Genomic DNA, 23,318 nt, shown 5'->3' with positions numbered 1-23,318 from the left:
TGGTTTGTTTTCTTGCACCTAATGAGAACCCCACACACACAGATCTAAGTCGGTACAGAAAAAACTAAGTTGGATACCTATATAAGAGTCAATAAAGATTAGTACTCTTTTCAGTTGTCATAAATAAATTTGCATGCAATTCAAGTGTATGTGGCACATAAATCACTTCTGATAAGTGGAGAAAGTGTACCTGCTTAGTTTTGGTTTTGGACTATTTGACCTAAATTGTATTAGTAAAAAGAATTTATGACGATAAAAAAGAAGAATAAGTTTTTGTTTGTTTTCTTTTGTGAGTTTCTCGATGCAACATAAGTAAAGAGGAAATTAATTAACAAATATGTTGACAGAAATTTCCACAGGGTATTCTAGATAAAATTCTTTTAAAATTGAAGTACATGAGAGCAGAGGGAGCAATAGAGTGAAGGAGAAAGTGTTCTAGGTTTGATAGGGATCAGAAAAGGTCATGTATATTCACCAAACAATGTCTCCAAAAAACGTAAAACGAGAGTTTCATGTTGTTTCCATTATGAAAGGTGGTATTGACAAATGCAGGGTAGGTGCTTGACAATATGTGAGCCAGATTCTCACATTACACATTTACATTCATATTGTCCCATTTCCAAATATGAAAAGGTTGAGCTGTTTACCATATTTAGGGTTTAATTACTCTCATTGGACTTTCCTAAGGTCAACCTTATAGTAATCTAAACTACTCATCATATCGATATAGTTACCAAAAACCTCGATGACACCAGATCTGTATTTTCAATTAATTTTGACTTTGATGCTCACATTCTAAAACTCCACCCTCAATAACCAACACCACAAATTTAAGTCCCCAATAGTAAATAGTAAGGTTAACAATGACTCTCATTATTGAATACGACCCCCCAAAAAAAAAAAAATTGCAAGTGCATTTTAAATTTGTTAGAAGAGAAGGGAATTTATTAAATAAGAAAAGAAAAACCTCACTACAACCAATCTAAGAAAAACGAAGGTTTAGGGTTTGACAATAAAAGTAACGGAATGTTCAAAGGACAACGACAGTTTATTTTTTGGCAACTGTTCGAAGAGTAAGCTGAAAAGCAGTTTTTCATGGTCTTTGGCTGTAATTATACATTAACACCAACTCAATTATAGCCAGATATATGCTTCACTCATTTCCACAGACAGATTGAAATGCCTTGGCCCATTCATTCGTCACCTGTTCCGGAACCATGGTAGCTTCGACATACGCGTTCCATTCACCATTCATAGCATCAGTGAGGACTCATGTTAGCTTTTCAGGTGGGTTTGCAAAGTCGAAGCCTCGAGTTGCTTTTCTCCTTTTAGTACTTGTTCGAGGGGGTTTGGCACTCTGTGAAGCCTACATGAGCAAGTGTACAATAACATCAACCATATATTGATCGTAATTTTAGGCATGTTGTACATTTACATATATAAATTTAATCAATTCTACATCAATGGTTGACAATCACCTTTGCAAACATAACGATTGCATAAAGCAAACATCATTTTAAATTTACCACACAATAGTTTGTGTATCATCTTACCTCCAATATACAAAGTAAATTCATGAGCTCACCTCAGAACCATTACCAGCTGGTAACTGCCTCCTGTGCCTGCCCACCTTGAGTTGCTTCCTCAATCCATTTTTTTGCAGCCTTTATGGATCGGAATCGCTTTCTTGTTTTGACTTCATGAACAAACTGCATTTTTGATAATCGATGTTAATTAATTACAAAGGGGGACTATTAGAAAATGTCATTTTATGTTTGACAGAAAAAAAAAAAAAAAAACAAATGTCATTTTATGTGAGAGGCAAAACTATAGTACCCAACCGGCAAAGCATGATTATTTTCCTTTATTGAAGCCCTTGAACAATCTAGGAATAGCTCAATGCAGATAGATTTCAATATGACTTAACACTGCTGATTAAATAGAAGATTGAAATTAACATGGGTCAATAAGGAACACTAACTTGAATCACTAGGAATATAACTGTTGATGGAAAAAAAATGCAAAAGAGACAAGGAAAACTCAAGGCATAAGGTGATAAAAATCAATGAAATGGATTGAGGAAGCTACCCTGCTGGCTTTTAAAGGTACTTCCAACCAGATTTTGTGAATTTCATGATAATATGCTTGAATGTTAATAATCTAGACATGGAATATGGTACAAGAAAATTCCTGAACCTTCCCCATATTTGATTATCCCTTCAACCTAAAAAGGCGGCTTCCCAAGTGCAAGCTTAATTAGTATGTTCTCGTGTGTATACTCTACTGTGCAGATATTTTGTTATGTTGAGGCATGTATAATTTGGTAACTATATATGTGTGTGTATTTGTGGCGTGAAATGCACGCTATACATGCACATACTTGAGGTATGTATGTTACGCTTTCAATATCAATACTAATTAAGTAGTGTACACAACACTTCAATATGATCCCGATCTAGATACAATATTAAGCCATGTATATGAATCATGTATACCTATATACTTTATTAATTCATAAGCAAAAGCGAAGAACAGTACACATCAAAATTGAATTGCAAGTATATAATAGGTACGTGGTACTGTCACCACAAGGGGAACAAAAATTCCCCCAATTCCGCATTTAAACTGATAGACACAGAATCAGATCACAATAACCCTAGCTAGTTTTTTTTTTAAAAAAATTACATGTAGTAACCTAAAATTTATAGATCTGAGGTGGATGCACTAAATGTATTAATGTACGAACTTCTATAATTAGTCAAAAATTTGAAACACCACAAAGACAAGAAAAAAAAACAAAAAAAAAATAAAGACTAATTCCACACACTCCACGAGTAATAACTAACAACACACAAAATCATCATATTACAACAACCCTTGCTCTAGTTTTCAAAAAATTACATAATAGATCTGAGAATGGAGGCATTAGATCTAATTAAAAAACCTTTTATAATTAGCTAATATATTTTCAATTGAATTCTTCAGATCCTCAGATTTGAAAAAAGATAGTTATATTAACCCCCCAAAAAAAAGTTAGTGACGGAATTAACCTGATCTATTTTGCCAAAGTATTTGAGAGATGTCCGTAGCCTTTGTTCCACAATCCATCCTTCGGGCAGTCCATAAGGTCTTCCATCAAAATAAGTCGGAGTAGGTGCTGGTATCATTTGAAGAGGGATGGCCTTTATTGCTCTACCATCTCCGCTCAACATTTCTGATTTTGCTGCATTGGTCTCTATGTCACTTTGTGGCAGCAGTCCAGATTCATTTTCATCTTGGAACTTCAACATAGCCTCTTGGGGCTGGACAATTTTCTGGTCAAATTCACTTAACATTTCCGGCTGTTCTTTCTTAATCTTAGTGTAACTTGGTGGCAACATGGATGTATTTCCCCCTTCCTCCATCTTTGCTAGCTTTTGTGTGTTTTTCTAGACCTATTGACCCCCAAAACACAGATCTAAGTTAGTACAAAAAAAAACTGAGTGGAATATCTCTGCAAAAGCCAATAAAGATTGGTGCTCTTTCCAGTTGTCATATATAAATTTGCATGCAGTCCATATGTATGTGGCACATAATTAAGTCATTTCTGATAAGCGTGGAAAGTGTAACGATTTAGTTTTGGACCATTTAACCCAACTTTTTATTATTGAAAATAATTTATCCTGAAAAAAATATATAAATTTTGGGGGTTGAGTTTCTTGATGCAACATAAATAAAGAGGAAAGTAATTAACAAATATGTTGACTGAAATTTCCACAGGATTCTGGATAAAGCTATATTTTGAATTTGAAGTACAGGAGAGCGTAGAGAGGTTTGAAGGCAGCAAAAGCAAGGGATGGGATGGTGAAGGAGAAAGTGTTCTAGGTTTGATATGGATCAGAGAGAAGTTCATGTATATTCACCAAACAATTGCTGCAACAAACGTAAAACGAGAGCTTTCTTTCATGTTGTTACCATGTATGAAAGGTGGTATTGACAAATACAGGGGAAAGTGCTTGACAATATATGAGCCAGATTCTCACATTACGCATTTACATTCATTGTCCCAAATCCGGGATATGATAAGGTTGCAATGTTTACCATATTTACTGTATTATTACTCGCACTTGACTAATTTCCTAATGAGGTACACAAACAACCTAGAATTAATCTAAACCGTTCATCATCTGGGATGAGGCTATCGCTTTAGTTGATTTTCTTTTTCCTGTTCAAGCGATTATGCTTCCACGGGTCAATTGTTAACGCAAGAATTTGTATATAAGTTAGGTTAATGTTTCTGATTCACCACCCCAATAATAGCCAGATGCACCATACATTAATTTCCAAAGGTGACAGAAATCACTTCAACCGGAACATATGGAAAGGGAATTTGTTCAATATAATAAGAAAAGAAAAACGAAAGTTTGGAAGCAACTTGAGTCCCCCCATCTTGTCCCTCAAAAACTAAATAAACATGTTTATTTCGTTGATTTCCTTCACACATTTCCACACCCTAGACCGATTGAATTCTTCACCTGATCCGGAACCGTGTTAATTATCTTCCACATATGTACAGGCTCCATTCATCATTCTCGGCATCAGTGAGGACCCATGTTATGCTTTCAGGTGGGTTTGCAACGTCGAAGTGCTAATTCTGTGAAGCTGACGTAAGCAAATATACAATAGAGTATTGTTTTTTTCACCCACCTGTCCTATCTTCCTACCTCACCTTATTTTATAAAATTTAAAGACAAATTTATCCCTTTGTAAAATGATTTCTAAAACCATAAAAAGAAAACAAATTTTAAAAAGAAAATAATTTTTTTTTCTTTTAACTCTCCATATTCTTTCCATCTTCTTGACCTCAACAAATCCAGCGAGCACCGATACTCATCCCAATCCTTTGAAAAGGTAAAAAAAAGAAAAAAAAATCAAATTCGCAACTCCACCTTTAATATTGTGTCAAGGTTGGTGGGTGTTGATAATAGAGGCCAAATTTTCCTTCAATTTTATTCCATTTTAAAGATTTTTCATTCTAATTAACCCACAGGCGGGTCCTTATCCATATCACACCACTTCAATTAAAATCCATGGCAGTCTTGTTCGTCGTAGCCATGTTGTTGTGGTGGTGGTGTCGCGGCGGTGAAGCCACCAGTATTGCAAAGGGGCTGATGAGAATATTGATATGGTAGCGTAAATTTGAGTAGTTCTTCCAAAAGGATTTGAGGGGTTGAATGTAATGGTGTTTCATTGGGATTTCTGGTCGTGAAGTTGAAAAGACATGAAGAAGATGAAGAATGTTTTTTTTGGTTAAATTTTTTATGTTTTTAACTTGGAGTCGATGTTTGGTTGAATTAATAATTAAATGGTATTTTAGGAATAATGGTTGGTGGAAAGATAAGATTTTATTTTTTCAAATTTACATGGTGGGTGAGAAGATAAGAAGGAGGTGGGAAAATAGGATATGTGGGTGAAAATATCAGTACTCTATACAATAACATCAATCATATTGATCATCTAGTGCTTAATGCTAAGAACTGTCATGCATGTATGTATATAGCTTTAATACAAATTTTACATCAATACTGGAAAACCTCCTTTGCAAACATAACGATAACATAAATCAAACCTTTTTTTAAAATTAATTTACCATACAAGTTTGGGTATCCTCTTACTTCTTCCAATACATAAATTCATGAGCTCACCTTAATTAGAACCATCACCAGCTTCGAGTGGCTCATGTGCTTGCTCTCCTTGATTTGCTTCCATAATCCAATTTTTAGCAGCTTTCAGTGATCGGAATCGCTTGCTGGTTTTAACTTCATGACAATACTGCACTTTCGACAGTCCATAAAAATGAAAAAGAAATGTACGCATGAGTAGATATTCATAAAGTTGGATACGAATTGATCCCGTAGAGTCCATATAGCTCAAGTGTACTTTTACTACGCAAAGTAGGCATGTTGACTTAATAAAAGTGGAGAGAGCTTAATGCCACAGGCACCAAATTCAAGAGATATATGCAACTTCAATATGAATTAACACTGCTGATTAAAGCACAGAAGCTTAACAGGGATCAATAAGGAACACTAACTTAAAATGAAGGCATAAGGTGATAAAACTCAATGAAAGATCCATTGAAACCTCACCTGGTATGGTACTATAGCATTGATACAATGTGGTAGCGTAATTGGTATATTCTCGTGTGCATACACCACGTATGCATGTATTTTGGTAACTATATAATTTGGTAACTATATATAACGTGCATGTGTGTGCACGCGTGAAATGCACGCGATACATACAAATGCTTGAAATATAATATATATATATATATATATGTTATGCTTTAAATGTAAGTAATAAATAGTATACACCAACTTCAGTATATCTCAAGTACTGAAGAAAAATTTGACAACAACAATTTCGATTGATTTGATGAATAATTTAGATTTGAAAAATAGTTGTAATCAATCCAAAAAGAGAAAAAAAGAACTTACCAGGTCTACTTTTGCCCAAGTATTTGAGAGAGGTCCGTGGCCTTTGTTCCACCAACCATCCCATGGGCAGTTCATAATCTCTTCCATCCACAATAGTCACCTTCGCCGCTTGCGCTGGTATAGCTTGAATAGGGACGGCCTTTATGGCACTAGAATCTCCGCTCCACATTTCATCTTCAAACTTCCCCTTAACCTCTTGGGGCTGTACAACTTTGTGATCAAATTCACCTAACATTTCCAACTGTTCTTTCTTAATCTCAATGTCACTTGGTGGCAGTAGTGATAAATTGCCCTCAACCTCCATAGTTGCTAGCTTTGGTGTGTTTGCTTGCACCTACTACCCCCACACACAGAGAATTAGGAGTCAGTACTGAAAAAACTGAGTTGGATATTTCTATGAGAACCAGTAGAGATTGGTAGTCTTTTCAGTTGTCATATATAAATTTGCATGTAGTTCAAGTATAAGTGACACATAAGTCACTTCTGATAAGTGTAGAAAATGTAACTACTTAAGCTTTAGTTATTGAACCAAATTAAAATGAATTTCTAGTCAAAACTTGTTTAAATTTGAAGTACAATTGCCAGTCAGCTGATAAATGGACATGATTTGATGGGATATCAACCTTTTAAATCACCTTTAACACTCATGTTCAAACACTTCCATCCATATAAATTTGAACAATTAAAAATGAGATAAAATGAGAGTCCATAATTCATGCATAAATCATTAAAGAAGACATGCACCAAAATTTCCATCTCATACATTGACAGTTCATTTAGGTGAACCGCCATCATGCTTCAACATGGCCATATGGTCATCAAGGTAGGGGCTCACCAGAAAGCCATAAATTAGGTCACCTCCATTGCCATCATTTTGGGAAGCGTTTCCATGGCCAACTTCCTCATGGTTCACTGCAGGATTGGGTTGATCCATTTCCGTAGGAGGATTTGGTTGGTCCAATTCAGTAGGAGGATTAATGGGAGCTTCTTCTTCTTTGCAAGAAACATTAGGTGAAGCAACCTTTGGAGAAGATGGGGCTACAATGCTTTCCCCCTCTTCCTTTGAGACCTTTACTTCTTCTGTTTTAGCCCCTGAGAAAAATCGAAGGATTAAAACAGTAGTTAAACTAAAGGGCACACAAGAGATAAACTTGTCAGTGGATTGAGCAGAGAAAGAATGAATGATTACCATCTGACCCCTTTTCCTCTTTGCTAACAAAATATTTGAAGTTCTTCAAGTTCTCATAGGCTGCCTTTAGAAATGCTTTTACCCTTGCTTCCATGGCTTCAGGTGACAATTTTACCAACTTCTCCTTGTTCTCCTCTGGAGGGTTTTTGCTACAGCCAGCATCTGAAGACTTTCTCTTCACCGATGCCGACTTTGTCATCTTCTCAGCCTAAACATACAAACCAAAATTTCATATATTGATCAAACTTAACTACGTGCATGATATTTCAAAATTTTATATGCCAAAGTTATATATAAATTGATCAGTCCAACTCACCGATCCTTTCAACTTTCCCTTATTTGCCGATTGCTGTCTTGGTAATTCTTCATACAGAATAAATCTCACCACCTCGACAACAGATCTCAAACTGGCGTTTGACCTTTCGTGTCGGTAGTACTGCATCAAACATTCATCTCTCGATATTATACATAATTATATGAAATTATTTTACTAGGGTTTTTAGGGAAAAAAGACGAAGAATTAGGGTTACAAAATCACATAACCATTCAGACAAAAAGGAAAAAAAAAATCACATAACCAATTAAGTAATCAAATTACCATGTCACATATTCCCTTAACCCGTTTTCTTTGGGTAATCCTCCAGCCATCTAGTCTTTCAGAGAAAGACAACTGACGCGAAGTGGGAGGATCAGTTTCACTCCCCTCAGGCACTAACTGTAGCCATCCACAAACAAATCTAATTATATTAATATGAGACCCTCATATATATATATATATGATTTCAACATGATATATATATCGCTTCAATTATATATACCGTATCAACATTTGCATCCTCAGGAAAATCATCAGGCAGTTCAAATGAGACTGAGAATTCTCCAGTCAGCGTGGTCCTCGATCTTGTCTGCTTTGCTGGGGGTGTTTCCTGTGACTGAAAATGCAAAGAAAATTATGTGAGAATAACAATCATATCAAGAAACCCCAACCACAAAGAAAATTACAGATTAATTGAGCAAATGGTGAAACCACATACAGTACTGGGTACGATCTGCAGGTTTGTGGTGGTTTCATCTATCTTCGATGTAGACATGCCTTTCAACTCTGCTATTTGTTTCTGTGTAAAAATGAAAATGTTCAGAGCAAATTTAACCTGTAATTAAACCCTAGCAGTTTTAATTAAAGACCGAGGACGGGAGGAATTGAGAGGCAGTGACTTACGGCGACCACTTTTTTAAGTGTTTTGAAGAGTTGCGATTTCTCCAACTCTTTGTTAGGGGTAGTGCTAGATCCCTCCATTTGCCTAGCACTTTTTTGATTCACATTGGACTGTATCTCATGGGGATCCACGAGAACTGCCTGAGGAAAGTTAGAGAAGTCATTTTCCTCCGAGGCACAAGCAGCTGACACCAATACATCCAGGGAGGAGGGTGTTGATGAATCAGACATCTTGATCAACGAGAGAGAGAGAGAGAGAGAGAGAGAGAGAGAGAGAGCAGCAAAGCAAGGAATGGGATGGTGGGGAAAGTGCTCTAGGTTTATAGGGATCAGAGAAGGTCATGTACATTCACCAAGCAGTGCCTGCAAAAAAACGTGAAATGATAGAGCTTTCATTTTGTTACCAATTGTGAAAGGTGGTATTGATAAAAATCCAGGGAAATTGCTTGACAATATCTAGGCCAGATTCTCACACTACACATTTAAATTCATTGTCCCAAATCCAAATATGATAAGCTTGTCCTGGATACCATATTTACTGTATTACCATCACTGAAACTTTCCTAATGACGTCAACCAACAACCCAGAAATAATCTAAACCATTCATCATCTGAACACTGCCTCTACCAATAACCTAGATGGCACCAAACCTACAAAACCAAATCGGGATTATCAAAATTGACACGTATGAAGAGTTAGTTGCATGGCCTTGTCTTCACAGGCTATGTGTCATTTGAAATTCAAAACCCCCCAACTCATATTGTAGATTACAACTTTCCAGTGGTATCCTGCGACGGTTTTTCATATGGCAAAGTTTTCCACCCTTTCTTCCATAGTTTTAAACCTTAGGCAATTAAAATCCTCATCAGATTGTGTAATTAAAAGCACTCTGGGTCTCCTGAATTTGCAATTGAAGTTACAGGTCATGCCATTGAAGAAACACTTGCCTACACCCCACTTGCTCTTGCTAGCTTTACATCTGAGTTCTTTTCTCCCAGCCATTGGCCCACGCTACAGGTCCAACGTCTAGTTGCTTTTTCTGTTGACTTGTTTCACACATGTATATTGCGCATGCATGATACGTGGACCTCTTTTTTTGGTTTTTTTGTTTTTAGTCCTCTTCTTTTTTCGATACGATTAGTCCTAAACTTTCGGTTTTGCCAATGTAACGGAAAGAGTAAAAAAATATTGAAAATAAAGGTTGAAGCTTAATTGCCACCCCCACTAAACTCACCTGCACCCTTCTGGTGGTCAAAGTATCCATGAGCTTCTACCAATGACTAAAATATTGATAATATCGAGGATATTATCATTTTTTTCGAATTTAGGATATTTTGAAACATATTCATACACATATCGTATAATTGTCGATAACGTTGGAAAATATCGACGTCGATAATTTCTCTCGCACTTCAGTAACATTTGGCCAAAATATCGCTATAATATCGATAATATCAAGATGATGAAGACATTGAAAAATTTGAAAAGTTATTTACACTAACACCCCCCTGAAGTTTCTTGTGTTTTCACAAAATCCCCCTCAAGTCTCAAAAATTACAAGAACACCCATAGGTTTCAATTTGTTTTCACAAAACCCATTTTCATTGTTTGTTCAAAAATTGATGATTTCATTGGAAAAAAACTTTTGCAAATGACAAAATTAATCTCAATGAAGTATATGCAATCTAATCTCAAATGCCAACTTTGTCATTTGGAGAATTTGTTTGTATAAAATCATTAATCTTTGGATGAAAAATGAATGAAAATGAGTTTTGTGAAAACAATTTAAAACCTCAAGGGTGTTCTTGTAATTTATAAAACCTCAATGAGTTTTGTGAAAAAGTCGAAAACCTCAAGGGTGTTAGTGTAAATAACTCAAATTTGAACAATATAGGAACTCTATGTGGTACTAAGTCACTAATGTATCTTATAATGTAATGTATAAAGTGTAAAATATTGTAGTAAGTTATTATAAATAAAGAGTGATGATTTCCCCACTCCAATTTTATCTACTTACACTCCGTTTTATGACTAAAGAGGAGTGTAAGTGGATAAAATTGGAGTGGAGAAATCATTACCCTAAATAAATGATTATGATATGTTTAATCTTCTTTCATTAATTATTACATATTTTATATACTCACAGTGTTTGTTAGCTCGCTATATAATCAACTTAAATCCGTTAAACCCATCATGTAATGCAATTTATTACAATTTTTTATGATAACGTAATAGATAATTGACTAAATAAACATCCTCCAAAGTTTCAACAACAAAAAATCCAAGTTTTTCTTACAATTTTCGTGGTTTTATTCAATTTTTGTGGTTTATTCAATTTTTATCGATGTCGATAATTTCTTGATATTTCCATCAAAATTTCCATATTTTTGGAGCACCGATATTTCCGAAACCATCGATATTTTAGACCTTTGCTCCTACTCAATTAGGATCAAGTATGGGTAACAACAATTGGGCATGGGCCAGGTATGGAAAGTCCACCTCTACCCAACTCCCATCCACCCTAAATCACACCACCGATCCTTTTCTCACTCTATCTCTCTCCTTTATAGTATAATTCTATAGTTCATAGGCCTCGTTTGGTGGACGGGCCTAAAACACCACTATACTGGGCTTTAAGTCATATTTAGTTGTGACCCATGTTTAAGTTTGGATTACAGAGTCCCTCATATTTTGAACTTTTATAAAATTTGTGTCCTAATCCAAAATGCATTTAGGCTCACTAATAGGAGTTATAAGGGGATTCTTAATAGCCATTCGACCTAGTGCAAAATTATTATTAAACTGTAGGATTGAACCTCCTTTATTATAACCCCTCGACATAACCCCCCATTATAAAAGCCCCGCTAACCAAATACTAGCCAAGACTCTTGTTCAATTTACGTATGTAGCAATTATTTTCTCAAATTGGGCTTGGCCTCTTATTTTCTCAAGTCGGGTTGGGATATCCACACAATTCCATAGAACGCATAGCAGTCCCTTTCTCACTTACCCAATATGGACAAGTAAAAAGTGTGAAACCATCCAAACACAAATGGTATGCAACTGTGAGTCTGTGATCAGAGCAACTGCAGCAGATAATATAAAAAATGGTAAACAAAAAAATAATAATAATAATAATTCAAGCCAACGAACACAAAAATTAACTGCGAAGAACATAATTTTACACGCAATCTTTGACAAATAACCCAATCCTACTCTTATATTATATTCGCATTTCTTCTCTCTCCTTCTCTCATCAGATAGATTCTTCGAGACCTCCATAAACCGCTACGCTCGTACAACAATTTGGAAGTTAGACTGGAACATAAATTCAAGCTCAGTTGGTGAATTAGGGCTTCAAAAAATTGGACGAGACCGACGAATTAGGATGAATTGTTGTTAGGGTTTAAATGCACCAGATTATTTTATTGTGAAGTAATCCTGGGGAGTGAAGGCTCTCGGTTTAAGCGGTGTTTGTGTTGCGTTGATTGGCTGGTGCGGTACTGGCGTTCTGGCGGTTCCGCTACCATGGAAGTCGATTCGCCTCCTGAAATTACACACCTCAGGCCTCGTGATCGAATCATACGGGTAGGCCTTGTGATTTTTCTTCTTTGATTATCCGAATTTTGATTTTGATTTTGTTTTCCAGTAGTTAATTTGTTGAATTATCGAGCAACTGGAGGTCTAATTGATTTTCTATCATTGAGGCATTTGCGATACAATTAATTGGTCATTTGTAGTTGAAAGTTTGTCCCTTTCTTTTGTCTCGTTTTCTTTTAACTATCTGGGCTGATTTATATTGTATTACTTGTTTGGGTAAGTGAATGCATTTGCTGGGAAAATATTACCTTTTTAAGTATAGTCATATGTACTTTTGACTTTCATATTCCTATTGTAGTGTTAAGATATATGGGTTACAAGTGGGTTCACATTTGTTTTTTAAATTTATACCAGAGGCTTGCTCTATTGGGAGTGCCTGAGGAGTTTCTTGAGCAGTTCCAACGTGGGTTAGTTGCTTTTGTCAAAAAGAACAAGCAACGGATACCAGAGCTAGTTTCTGCTATACTACCTGCTGATGAGGAAGTAGCAGAGGTTCTAAATGAAGCTAAACCGGGGTCTAAAAAACAATCAGCAGCAGTAACCATGAAAAATCGATTCCGTGAAAGCATGGTGTGGTTACAGTGGTTGATGTTTGAGGGTGAACCTTCTTCAGCCCTGAAGAATCTCTCCAAAATGAGTGTTGGGCAGCGTGGTGTTTGCGGAGCTGTTTGGGGGCAGAATGATTTAGCATACAGGTGCCGAACATGTGAACATGACCCAACGTGTGCAATTTGCGTTCCATGTTTTCAGAATGGGAATCACAAGGATCATGATTATTCTGTTATTTATACTGGCGGTGGTTGTTGTGATTGTGGTGATGTTACAGCATGGAAGCGCGAAGGCTTTTGCTCAAAGCATAAAGGTGCAGAACAGATACAACCCCTTCCAGAGGAGTTTGCAAACATTGTGGGGCCTGTTCTTGATTGCATCTTCATTTCTTGGAAAAATAAGCTACTTCTTGCAGAAACTACCTACCGGGAAACCCCTAGAGCAAGCGACCATGTGACAGAGCGTAAGAAGGTTGCAAATGAGTTAACTTTTGTTGTGGTTGAGATGCTTCTAGACTTCTGCAAATACAGTGAAAGTTTACTGAGTTTTGTATCTAAGATGATTTTATCATCAGGGGATTTATTGGGGATTCTTGTGAGGGCAGAGAGGTTTCTGACTGAAGCTGTTGTGAAAAAGCTCCATGAGTTGCTCCTGAAATTGCTGGGGGAACCTATTTTCAAGTATGAGTTCGCCAAAGTATTTTTGTGTTATTACCCAGCTGTTGTAAGTGAAGCCAGAATGGAATTCAGTGACGTTTCTTTTAAAAAGTATCCGCTGCTCTCTGTATTCTCAGTACAAATCTTCACAGTGCCAACTTTAACACCCCGACTTGTGAAAGAAATGAACCTACTGCCTATGCTGATGGGATGCTTGCAAGATATTTTCGTTTCCTGTGCTGGTGATGACGGTCGTTTACAGGTAATGCATTTATTTTTGTCTTTCCTTAAGTGCTAGGGTACGATATGATCATACCTCTGCACGTTCACCTCCTTTTTCCTGACGTTACTTCATGATAAAACTGATGACTTTGCCACTTAGATTGTGTACTTACTTTGCTTCAATTTGAAGGCGTGCTGTATATTTTTATGTATTCTAATTAGAGTTTTTTTTATGCCCTGGTTATGGAGTTATTCAAGTTCCTTTTTTTTTCTGGTTCTTTTGTTCCTCTTTTGGTTTTTATGGTGCATTGTGATTGGGAATCTGATACTTTTATTTTGTTTCTTCAAATTTCTGTTGTGGCTCCTTTTTTAATTTTTCATTTACTTTGGTTCATGTAGTAAAATTGTGGGTAATTTCCTCCTTACAGGTTACCAAGTGGTCAAATTTGTATGAGATCACCGTTCGTGTCATTGAAGATATTCGATTTGTTATGAGCCATGCTGTAGTGCCCAAATATGTAACTCATGACAAGCAAGATATTTCAAGATCTTGGATGAGACTGTTGACTTTCGTGCAAGGGATGAATCCACAAAAAAGGGAAACAGGCATCCGCATCGAAGAAGAAAGTGAGAGTATGCATCTGCCATTCGTTCTAGGCTATTCGATTGCCAACATTCATTCTCTATTGGTGGATGGGGCATTTTCTGTGGCTAGCGACAGGATGGATGAAGACTCGCAGGATATGGATGGCAGGGATAGCCTAAGACATGCAAAAGTGGGACGGTTGTCCCCGGAAAGTTCCGTATGCAGTGCAGTAGGGAGGAGTAGTTCATTTGCACGTGCATCGAAGGTTTCGGAAGATAGATCAGATGCTCTTTCTGATTTGTTGATTCCACCATCTGTGATGTGGCTAACCTATGAGTGCTTGAGGGCCATTGAGAATTGGCTGGGAGTTGATAATACCTCCCGGGCTTTTCTTGATGCATCTTCTCCAAGTACTAGCAATTTCTCAGGTAGCAATTTTTCAGCACTGAAGAAAACATTATCCAAGATCAGGAGAGGCAATATATTTGGTAGACTTGCCAGTTCAAGTGAAGATCATGGCAAGCAATGTTCATCGCATTTACATAGTGATTGCAATATGAGTGTTGACTTCCAGAATGGTAAAGTTGCAGGCCAGGAAACTAAATTAATGGTTCCCGACGAAATTGATTCAGTTAATGCTTGTAGTCCTGCAGGATTGGATGATAGTGCCATGGAAGTAGATGGTGCCATGGACTTAGATGCTTTACGTGTTCTGAGTTCGTCGGATTGGCCAGACATAACATATGACATTAGTTCGCAGGATATATCTGTTCACATTCCTTTACATCGGTTACTTTCCTTGCTTTTACAGAAAGCATTGAGAAGATGTTTTGGTGAAGTGCCAGATTTGGCTAGTGCTACTTCTGCAAATTCATCTTCAGCTATTTTGACTGACTTCTTTGGAAATTTTCTAGGAGGCTGCCACCCATATGGATTTTCTGCCTTTGTTATGGAGCATCCCCTTCGGATCAGAGTATTTTGTGCTGAGGTTCATGCTGGAATATGGCGGAAAAATGGGGATGCTGCCCTATTATCATGTGAGTGGTATCGTTCAGTTCGCTGGTAAGTGATTTATTCTTATCTGACACATGCATTGTAGGGGAAAAAGTACCTCTTGTAATGTTTGGTTTTTTTGTTCACTGTATTTTTTTTTCTGTCTTCATGATTGGCCCTTTATTATGATTTTTTATTTTTTATATGCAGGTCTGAACAGGGTTTGGAGCTTGACCTGTTTCTGCTTCAGTGCTGTGCTGCCTTGGCTCCAGCTGATCTTTATGTTAATAGAATTGTAAAACGCTTTGGTCTGTCAAGCTACCTTTCTTTGAACCTTGAGCGCTCAAGTGAATATGAAGCAGTTCTAGTGCAGGAAATGCTAACTCTTATTATACAAATAGTCAAAGAAAGGAGATTTTGTGGGCTAACTAAAGCTGAAAGTTTGAAAAGAGAGTTGATTCATAAATTAGCCATTGCAGATGCCACTCATAGTCAATTGGTTAAATCTCTTCCTCGTGATCTGTCTAAGTTTGATCAGCTTCCTGAAATTTTGGATACTGTTGCAGCATATTCCAATCCTTCAGGCTTTAATCAGGGGACGTATTCACTACGATGGACATTTTGGAAAGAAATGGATTTGTTCTACCCTCGTTGGAACTCAAGGGATCTGCAAGCTGCAGAAGAAAGATACTTGCGTTTCCGTAGCGTTTCTGCATTGACCACTCAGCTACCGAGGTGGACTGAGATTTATCCTCCTTTCAAGGGGGTTGCTAGAATAGCCACTTCTAAAGCAGTCCTTCAAATTATCCGTGCAGTGCTGTTTTATGCTATTTTTTCTGATAAATCAATTGATTCGCGAGCTCCTGATGGTGTTCTTTTAACTGCATTGCACTTACTCTCATTAGCATTAGACATTTGTTTTCAACATAAGGAATCTGGTGATCAGTCTTGTTATGATGGAGATGCAATTCCCATACTAGCTTTTGCTGGTGAAGAAATTTATGAAGGACCGCATTTTGGCGCTGGCCAACAAAGCTTGTTGTCACTTCTTGTGATCTTGATGAGGATGCATAAGAAAGCGAATTTAGACAATTGTTTGGAAGCTGGGAGTGACCTCTCTTCTTTAATTGGAAGCTTATTGAAGAAGTTTGCAGAGATCGATGCGGGATGTATGACCAAACTGCAACTACTTGCACCTGAAGTAATTGGTCATGTATTACAATCTTCTCCAAATGGTGACACATATACCTCGGGTTCAATTTCTGATTCTGAGAAGCGCAAGGCAAAAGCCAGAGAGAGACAGGCTGCCATTTTGGAAAAAATGAGAGCTGAGCAATCAAAATTTATGGCTAGCGTTAATTCCACTTTGGATGATGGCGCAAAATGTGAGCAAGAGGATTGTAACCCTGACGTTGAAGATGATTCAGAAGAGTCTGCAGAAGTTGTTTGCTCACTTTGCCATGATCCCAATTCCAGAAATCCCATATCCTACTTAGTTCTTCTTCAGAAATCTAGGCTTTTGAATTTCATGGACAGAGGTCCCCTTTCATGGGAACAACCTCGCTGGATAGACAAGGAGCACATGTCTATTATCAAAGGTGAGGTGACTGATCAATCTGAAACAAGCTCTTCGTCAGGTGGTTCAGGGGTGGTACCATCTTACCCTTTAAAACAGTTGGTTCAGGTTGCAATCACTCAATTTGCCTGTCATGGGCAACCTAGGGATGTTGAGGCTCTTCTAGATTTTTTCAAGGGCCGGTTCCATGAATTAAAGAATATCCAAGTGCCACGTGAATTAAATGATGAAAGTGAAAAGACTTTATGTACATTTGAGACAATGGAAGACGCTATGTACCTCTCCATCCAAAAAGAATTGCATGATAAGATGCGGCATTCTAAGCTTACAGAGGATAAGGGATTTTCAACTCCTGAAGGGGATCAAGAAAAAACTGAGCATGCTGAATTTATGTTGCTTGGAAAATATACAGCTGCTCTTTCTAGAGAGACAACAGAAAATCCTTCATCCTCTGAAGGTCCCAATGAAAGGGTGCCAATAGATTCTTCTCGGCTTTCAGCATATGATGGATTTGGCCCGATAGATTGTGATGGAATTTATCTTTCTTCCTGTGGGCATGCTGTGCATCAGGGATGCCTTGATCGCTATTTATCTTCACTGAAGGAAAGGTAAGTCCTATCAAGAGCAGAAGTTTTCAATCCTTACTTTGTAATTTAGGATTTCTTTATAACTCTTTTATCAAATTTGTGATTTATTTTGCAAGAAAAGTAGAAGTTTTAATTTTAAAAATGAAACAACTGTATTAAGATATTTTGTTAAGAGACAATCACAATTAGATGTAAATGAATTGGAGAAAGAAGGCTGATTAAGTTGGACTTCCATTACAATTGAATATCAAGGAAACAGTGTTGACAATTTGCAATTGCCTTGTTCTTTGGGAAGAGTCTGTGTGAACTATCAAGTTTGCCTTTCTGATGATTCAGTTTATTATTATTATTTATTTTATTTCTTTATTTGACAAGTTCTAGCAAAAGGGCTATGTTATAGTTTGCCAGATCAAATTGTTGCTAGTAAAAATTGAATTTCGTGCTTAAATGGTTATGTACTTATGATGCAACAACCAAAGAGAAAAAAGTCAGATATACATATCATATATGTCGCTCTGGAAGAATGTTGACGTGCTAGTGAAAAGGGCTTAATTTCCCCCATCTTCTTATCTTTTCACGCAGGTATCTCAGAAGAATTGTTTTTGAAGGAGGACATATTGTAGATCCAGATAAGGTACAAGGCCTACATATTTTTCCATTTTTCATTCTTGCTTGTGAAGGGAGGAGGGTTCTGTTACTGATCTTTTGCATGTTTGTTCTTTTTCTCCTTAGGGGGAGTTTCTCTGCCCTGTATGCCGTCGACTTGCAAATTCTGTGTTGCCTGCGTTGCCAGGGTTGTTCGAGAAGGTGTCGAAGGAGTCTCTGCATTCAGGTGTTAGTTCATCACATGCTACTGGTCCATTGGTCAAATCAGGTGGAGAAATTAATTCTCTTCAGCTTCAGCAAGGCTTGGCTCTTGTGCAATCTGCAGCGAAGGCATCTGGGAAGGTTGGAAATCTTAAAGGTTTTCCTCTGCAGAGATGTGGAAGAATGACCTCAAACCTTGAAATTTCTCGTTTGCTCTGTAAGATGTATTTTCCGACTAAACAGGATAAGTTATCAGGGTCTGCCAGGGTCAGCCACCCAATGCTCATGTGGGACACAATTAAGTACTCCCTATTATCAATTGAAATTGCTGCACGTTCTGGCGGGAAATTTGCAACACCAAGCTATGACCTTAATGCGTTGTATAAGGAACTTGAATCCTCCAGTAGATTTGTATTGTCTTTGTTGCTGAAACTAGTCCAAAGCAAAAGTAAGAATTCTCTTCATGTGCTTCAGAGATTTATAGGAATTCAGAGCTTTGCAGAATCTATTTGCTTGGGAGTTTCCATAGACCATGGTAGTGAAACATGTGGACAAGGTAATGTTATTGCTATCAGTAAGTGCCATTTATTTCATGTGTTTCTTGTGGCTTTCTGTGGAGTTTTTTTATGTTTTTTCCTTGCTTTCTGATTCACTAATCGCATGCAGTTAGAGTTAAATTTAATGAGTTATCGTCTACTTCCTTTTTTATTTATTTATTGAAACATGAATTTAAAACATAATAGTTTGAGATGATCGGTAATGCTATGGAACCGAACTCTTTCTATCCAACTTACATGGCATTCTCACATTGGGTTCTACAACATTGTTGTTTTATTAATGCAATGATGCCGTGTATATACGCTACTAGGTTGGAAAGAAGTTGTGAAAATTTGGGATAAGTAGCACCATCCTTTCTTATTATAATGTTGCGGCTGATTGATATCTTGGATCATATTCAAAGCTACTGAAGGGACTAATACTTGTTACAGTTTCATGTGTACAAAATTTTACGTGTTATGCTTGCTAAAAACAATATAAGTTCAGGCATTTGTATATCACAAGTCATCTTGATTCCTGATTTATTCCACTCTTACAAGTTATTAAATCCTCATCCATGCTATGTTTTACAGGGGCTATGTTGCGTATCTTGGAACATGTTGATATGGCAGTATCATATCCTGATATTCAGTTCTGGAATAGAGCATCTGATCCTGTCCTTGCTCGTGATCCTTTTTCATCATTGATGTGGGTTCTTTTTTGTCTTCCATATCGGTTTTTATCATGTGAAGATTCCTTGTTATCCCTGGTGCACTTATTCTATGTTGTCTCTGTAGTTCAGGTACGTTATCTGTAATTATCTCTTTTTATTATTTGGTTGATGCTTGGGTTCCATTATAATCATTTAGTGGCCAATCCAATATGGCGAATGCAGGGTATAATTGCATATCTTGGGAAAAATCAATGCGATATGAGTAAATTAGGTGTTGATGATTGTCTGATTACCGATGTCTCTAAACTCATGGGAGAATCTGGATTCCCGCAGCAATATTTTGTTTCAAACTATGTTGGCTCTTCTTGTAACAGTAATATTAAGAACATAGTTCGTAGCTTGAGTTTCCCTTATTTGCGGAGGTGTGCATTGCTGTTGAATTTACTAAACTATAATGCCCAAGCGCCATTCTTCGAAAGGTATAATGTGTTGGATAGATCTCATGCCATTGGTGACATGGTGGATACCACTGATGTGGCGCTGGTAGAGCTCAATGAAGTTCAGGAGATAGAAAGAATGTTCAAGATTCCTACACTTGATGTTATTCTTAAGGATAAAGTGGTGCGTTCAATGGTTCAGAAATGGTTCTGTCATTTTTGCAAGGGGTTTGAAGTCCAAAGATTTAGAGGAAACATACACTGTAATCCTGCAGTTCCCTTCCAGTTGATGCGTCTGCCCCGAGTTTACCAGGACCTTTTGCAGAGGTTGGTTAAATTGCTTCTCGTTTTGTTGCTGGAGTACTTGTTCTTTAAAAAAAAAAATTCAAATCTCTCGAGAATTTAAACTCATTCAGAAAGATTGTGTTTTTTCAGGTATATTAAACAGCGTTGTCCTGATTGCAAATCCATCCTTGAGGACCCCGCATTGTGCCTGCTTTGTGGGAGATTATGCTCTCCAAGCTGGAAGACATGCTGCCGGTATATATATTTTCACCAATATTTGTCATTATTTTTAAGAAAAGTGTCCCTCTAGGTGCATACATGTTTATGCCCCGTTGGGCCATTGCTGTGCCCATTATTGCTAATTTTGACATTGCATCTTTAGGGAAAGTGGATGCCAAACTCATGCATTGGCCTGTGGTTCTGGTACTGGGGTATTTCTGTTGATCAGGGTATGCATTGCAGTTCGTTTTTTATTTTTATTTTTTTAAGTTATGTTTCGCAGCTGTCTCTTAAATCTTGTAAGTTATATTTTTACCTCTTTTCTTGTTTATGGAGATGGTTAATTTTCTTTGCTATTAGAGGACAACAATTCTGCTACAAAGATGTGCGCGGCAAGCTCCCTGGCCATCGCCGTACTTGGATGCTTTTGGGGAAGAGGTAACTAGTTTATGCTATAGCAAATCACACAGAAATTCTGCTCTTCTGTTTCTTTTATGGCCAGAACTTTAGAGTTTCACATGGATAGAATGAAGCAAAAGAAGGCTAAATTGATTACGCATTTAAGAGGACATAATTCCTTTGTTAATTGAGCTCCTTTCTTTATTGCATACGGTTATTATGTTTTTCTTTCTCTGAATAAAATGCAAAAATGCCTATGAAAAAAATGAAGAAGTTGGAAGAAGTAACTGTGGATGCTTCTGTTCTTGTTTTTGTTCCTATTTGCATTCATTGATTTATAGGGGTCTATATGTTTCTGTATTATTGTAAAAAAAAATTGCAGGATGTTGAAATGCAAAGAGGAAAGCCGCTGTACTTGAATGACGAACGCTATGCAGCTTTAACTTATTTGGTGAGAATCTTTTGCTACATTTTAAGTTTGCATCATATTTTACCTAATGCAGTAAATGTTGAAATTCGTTGCCACTTAACAGTTGCTTATGGTAATTTATAGGTAAATTCTTTTTCCAAACAACTTACTTATCACTCATTTAAAAGTTGAATAAAAACTTTGGCCCTCCCTCTCACGCCCCCCCCTTCCACCTGCAGCCCTTTGCCCCACCCCCACTATCAATGACATTGTCGTGGCCAAACCTGACAACAGTGTTATGTTGAAACTGAGCAGTTCTGTTCTGTGTTTTCATAAAGAAGCATACTTAATTTATACGTTCCAATTGAAAAATATTCTTGGTAGTGTTTAGTTTTATGGTAAATAGTTTATGTTGTTTTGCGTGGCAGGTTGCTTCTCATGGTCTTGATCGAAGTTCCAAGGTTCTTGGGCAAACTACTATTGGTTCTTTCTTCATGGTTTAGTTTGGATTTGAAGGTAAAGGCAATATAATGAAAGTCATGGGTGTTAGTTCATTTTATTCAAGTTGCTGAATATTCTAGTTTGGCATCTCAGGCGGTATATATTGTGACACGGATTTATGTCAGGGGATGACAAAGGATTCTTGATAGTAACAGAGAATATCCAGTTCTGACAATAAATCTGCACCTTACATTAATGGTTCAGTTTACCGCACATTGAGGTTAGTGGCTGTGTTTTAAACTAACGTAGTTCTGAACAATATGGAACGCTATAAAATTCCCGACTATTTTTTACTCTTTGCCTGTGGCCTTACTTTTATAGTTTGCTTGTTAAAGATTATTTTCCTACTGTTACTAAATATCTTGTCACCTACATTGGCAGATGCTTGGATTTTCCTCTCCGCATGTTGAAAATTTGGTTCCAAGGGAAGACCGTCTGTCGGCAGGTTGTTCCGTTTGTTTTTTTTTTATAATGGTTGTACAGTTCAATATGATGCTCAAGGCTGAAGCCTGGCAACATACAGGGTTGTGGAGTCATTGCGAAACGGTTGTACATAGATATTTTATAACATCGGTCACGAGCCACTGGTGAAGGGTAGAGTGGCATTTGCATGGAGAGGAACTCAGTCCATCCCTCTTGCTCTCTCTCTCCTTCACTTTGTGGCGTTATTTATTGTTTTGTTATTACATTCTTTTTAATTATCAGAGAGCTGAGGAAGGGAGGGGAAGGAGGGGGAGTGACTTCCGGAGCTGTTACAAGAGATTTCAAACTGTTTCGGTTGGGCTTGGTGATAAATCCTTTGATATAGTTGCCAAAGCTAATAGTTTGAAAATAAAAAGAATTGCTTTCAAGTTTAGGCTAGTAATTGCATTGCAAATGTCCCATAAAAGGCCTAAAACTGGTGGTCAACTTTTCTCCGATGTTGACGTTCAAAGTTCATTTTCATTTTATTTTATTTTTTTTCTCAGTGCTTATACAACAGAATCAGTAAGTAGTGACTTTTCAGTCTGATGGACAAATATTGTCGTTCTGATGACGGACAAATTCAGTCTACCAATATAAGCATCTGACACCTATCTGGTAATATAAGTAGCATAAAAAATAAAGAAAAATAAAGAAAACTTTGCACCTTTCATTGCATACTTTCTTTGGCACAATCATATACTGTGCCTCTCCTAGCCTGAGAACTGTTGCCCGATTCAGCTTCGATTTTGGGGTTTTCATGAGACGCAGTTTTCTGAAAGTTGCTTCTTTTGAAATTGGCTTATTTATGGATATGCTCCCTTGCTTTTAAAATAGTATTATATTATTACATGTTCTTTGAAATGTCTCAATGTACCACCTATACTGTCAATAAGTGTTTCACGTTAGCTATTTCATCAAATTTGAAAGAAATT

General features: G+C 37.1%; 1 protein-coding gene across 2 annotated transcripts; it reads left to right on the top strand.

Annotated features, from left to right (window-relative positions):
* Positions 1-12,143: 12,143 nt before the first annotated feature.
* PRT6 (proteolysis 6) lies at positions 12,144-22,786 on the top strand. Of its 2 annotated transcripts, none has more exons than XM_008242734.2 (15): positions 12,144-12,473; positions 12,840-13,952; positions 14,341-15,560; positions 15,702-17,675; positions 18,237-18,288; positions 18,387-19,017; positions 19,592-19,800; positions 19,894-20,435; positions 20,544-20,648; positions 20,776-20,842; positions 20,973-21,050; positions 21,394-21,462; positions 21,849-21,936; positions 22,047-22,141; positions 22,303-22,786. In XM_008242734.2, exons 1-13 carry the CDS (start codon positions 12,414-12,416, stop codon positions 21,921-21,923), a joined length of 6,195 nt encoding a protein of 2,064 aa, XP_008240956.2. In that variant the 5' UTR covers positions 12,144-12,413; the 3' UTR covers positions 21,924-21,936; positions 22,047-22,141; positions 22,303-22,786. The 2 variants fall into 2 exon arrangements, with proteins under 2 accessions (XP_008240956.2, XP_008240948.2); XM_008242726.2 differs by having other exon boundaries at positions 22,015-22,141.
* Positions 22,787-23,318: the final 532 nt, after the last annotated feature.

The sequence above is a fragment of the Prunus mume genome, linkage group LG1 (assembly GCF_029339155.1).
Source record: "Prunus mume cultivar Tortuosa linkage group LG1, ASM2933915v1, whole genome shotgun sequence".
Lineage (NCBI taxonomy): Eukaryota > Viridiplantae > Streptophyta > Magnoliopsida > Rosales > Rosaceae > Prunus > Prunus mume.
The sequence above is the reverse complement of the archived record's forward strand: the minus strand, read 5'-3'. Positions and strand labels throughout refer to the sequence as shown.

Bases quoted from the DNA above. Each gene is read 5' to 3' on its own strand.
- PRT6 (XM_008242734.2), top strand. From the start codon at position 12,414: ATGGAAGTCGATTCGCCTCCTGAAATTACACACCTCAGGCCTCGTGAT. The intron at 21,051-21,393 runs GTAACTAGTTTA...AAAAAATTGCAG, and splicing joins TGGATGCTTTTGGGGAAGAG to GATGTTGAAATGCAAAGAGG. The intron at 21,463-21,848 runs GTGAGAATCTTT...TTTGCGTGGCAG, and splicing joins ATGCAGCTTTAACTTATTTG to GTTGCTTCTCATGGTCTTGA.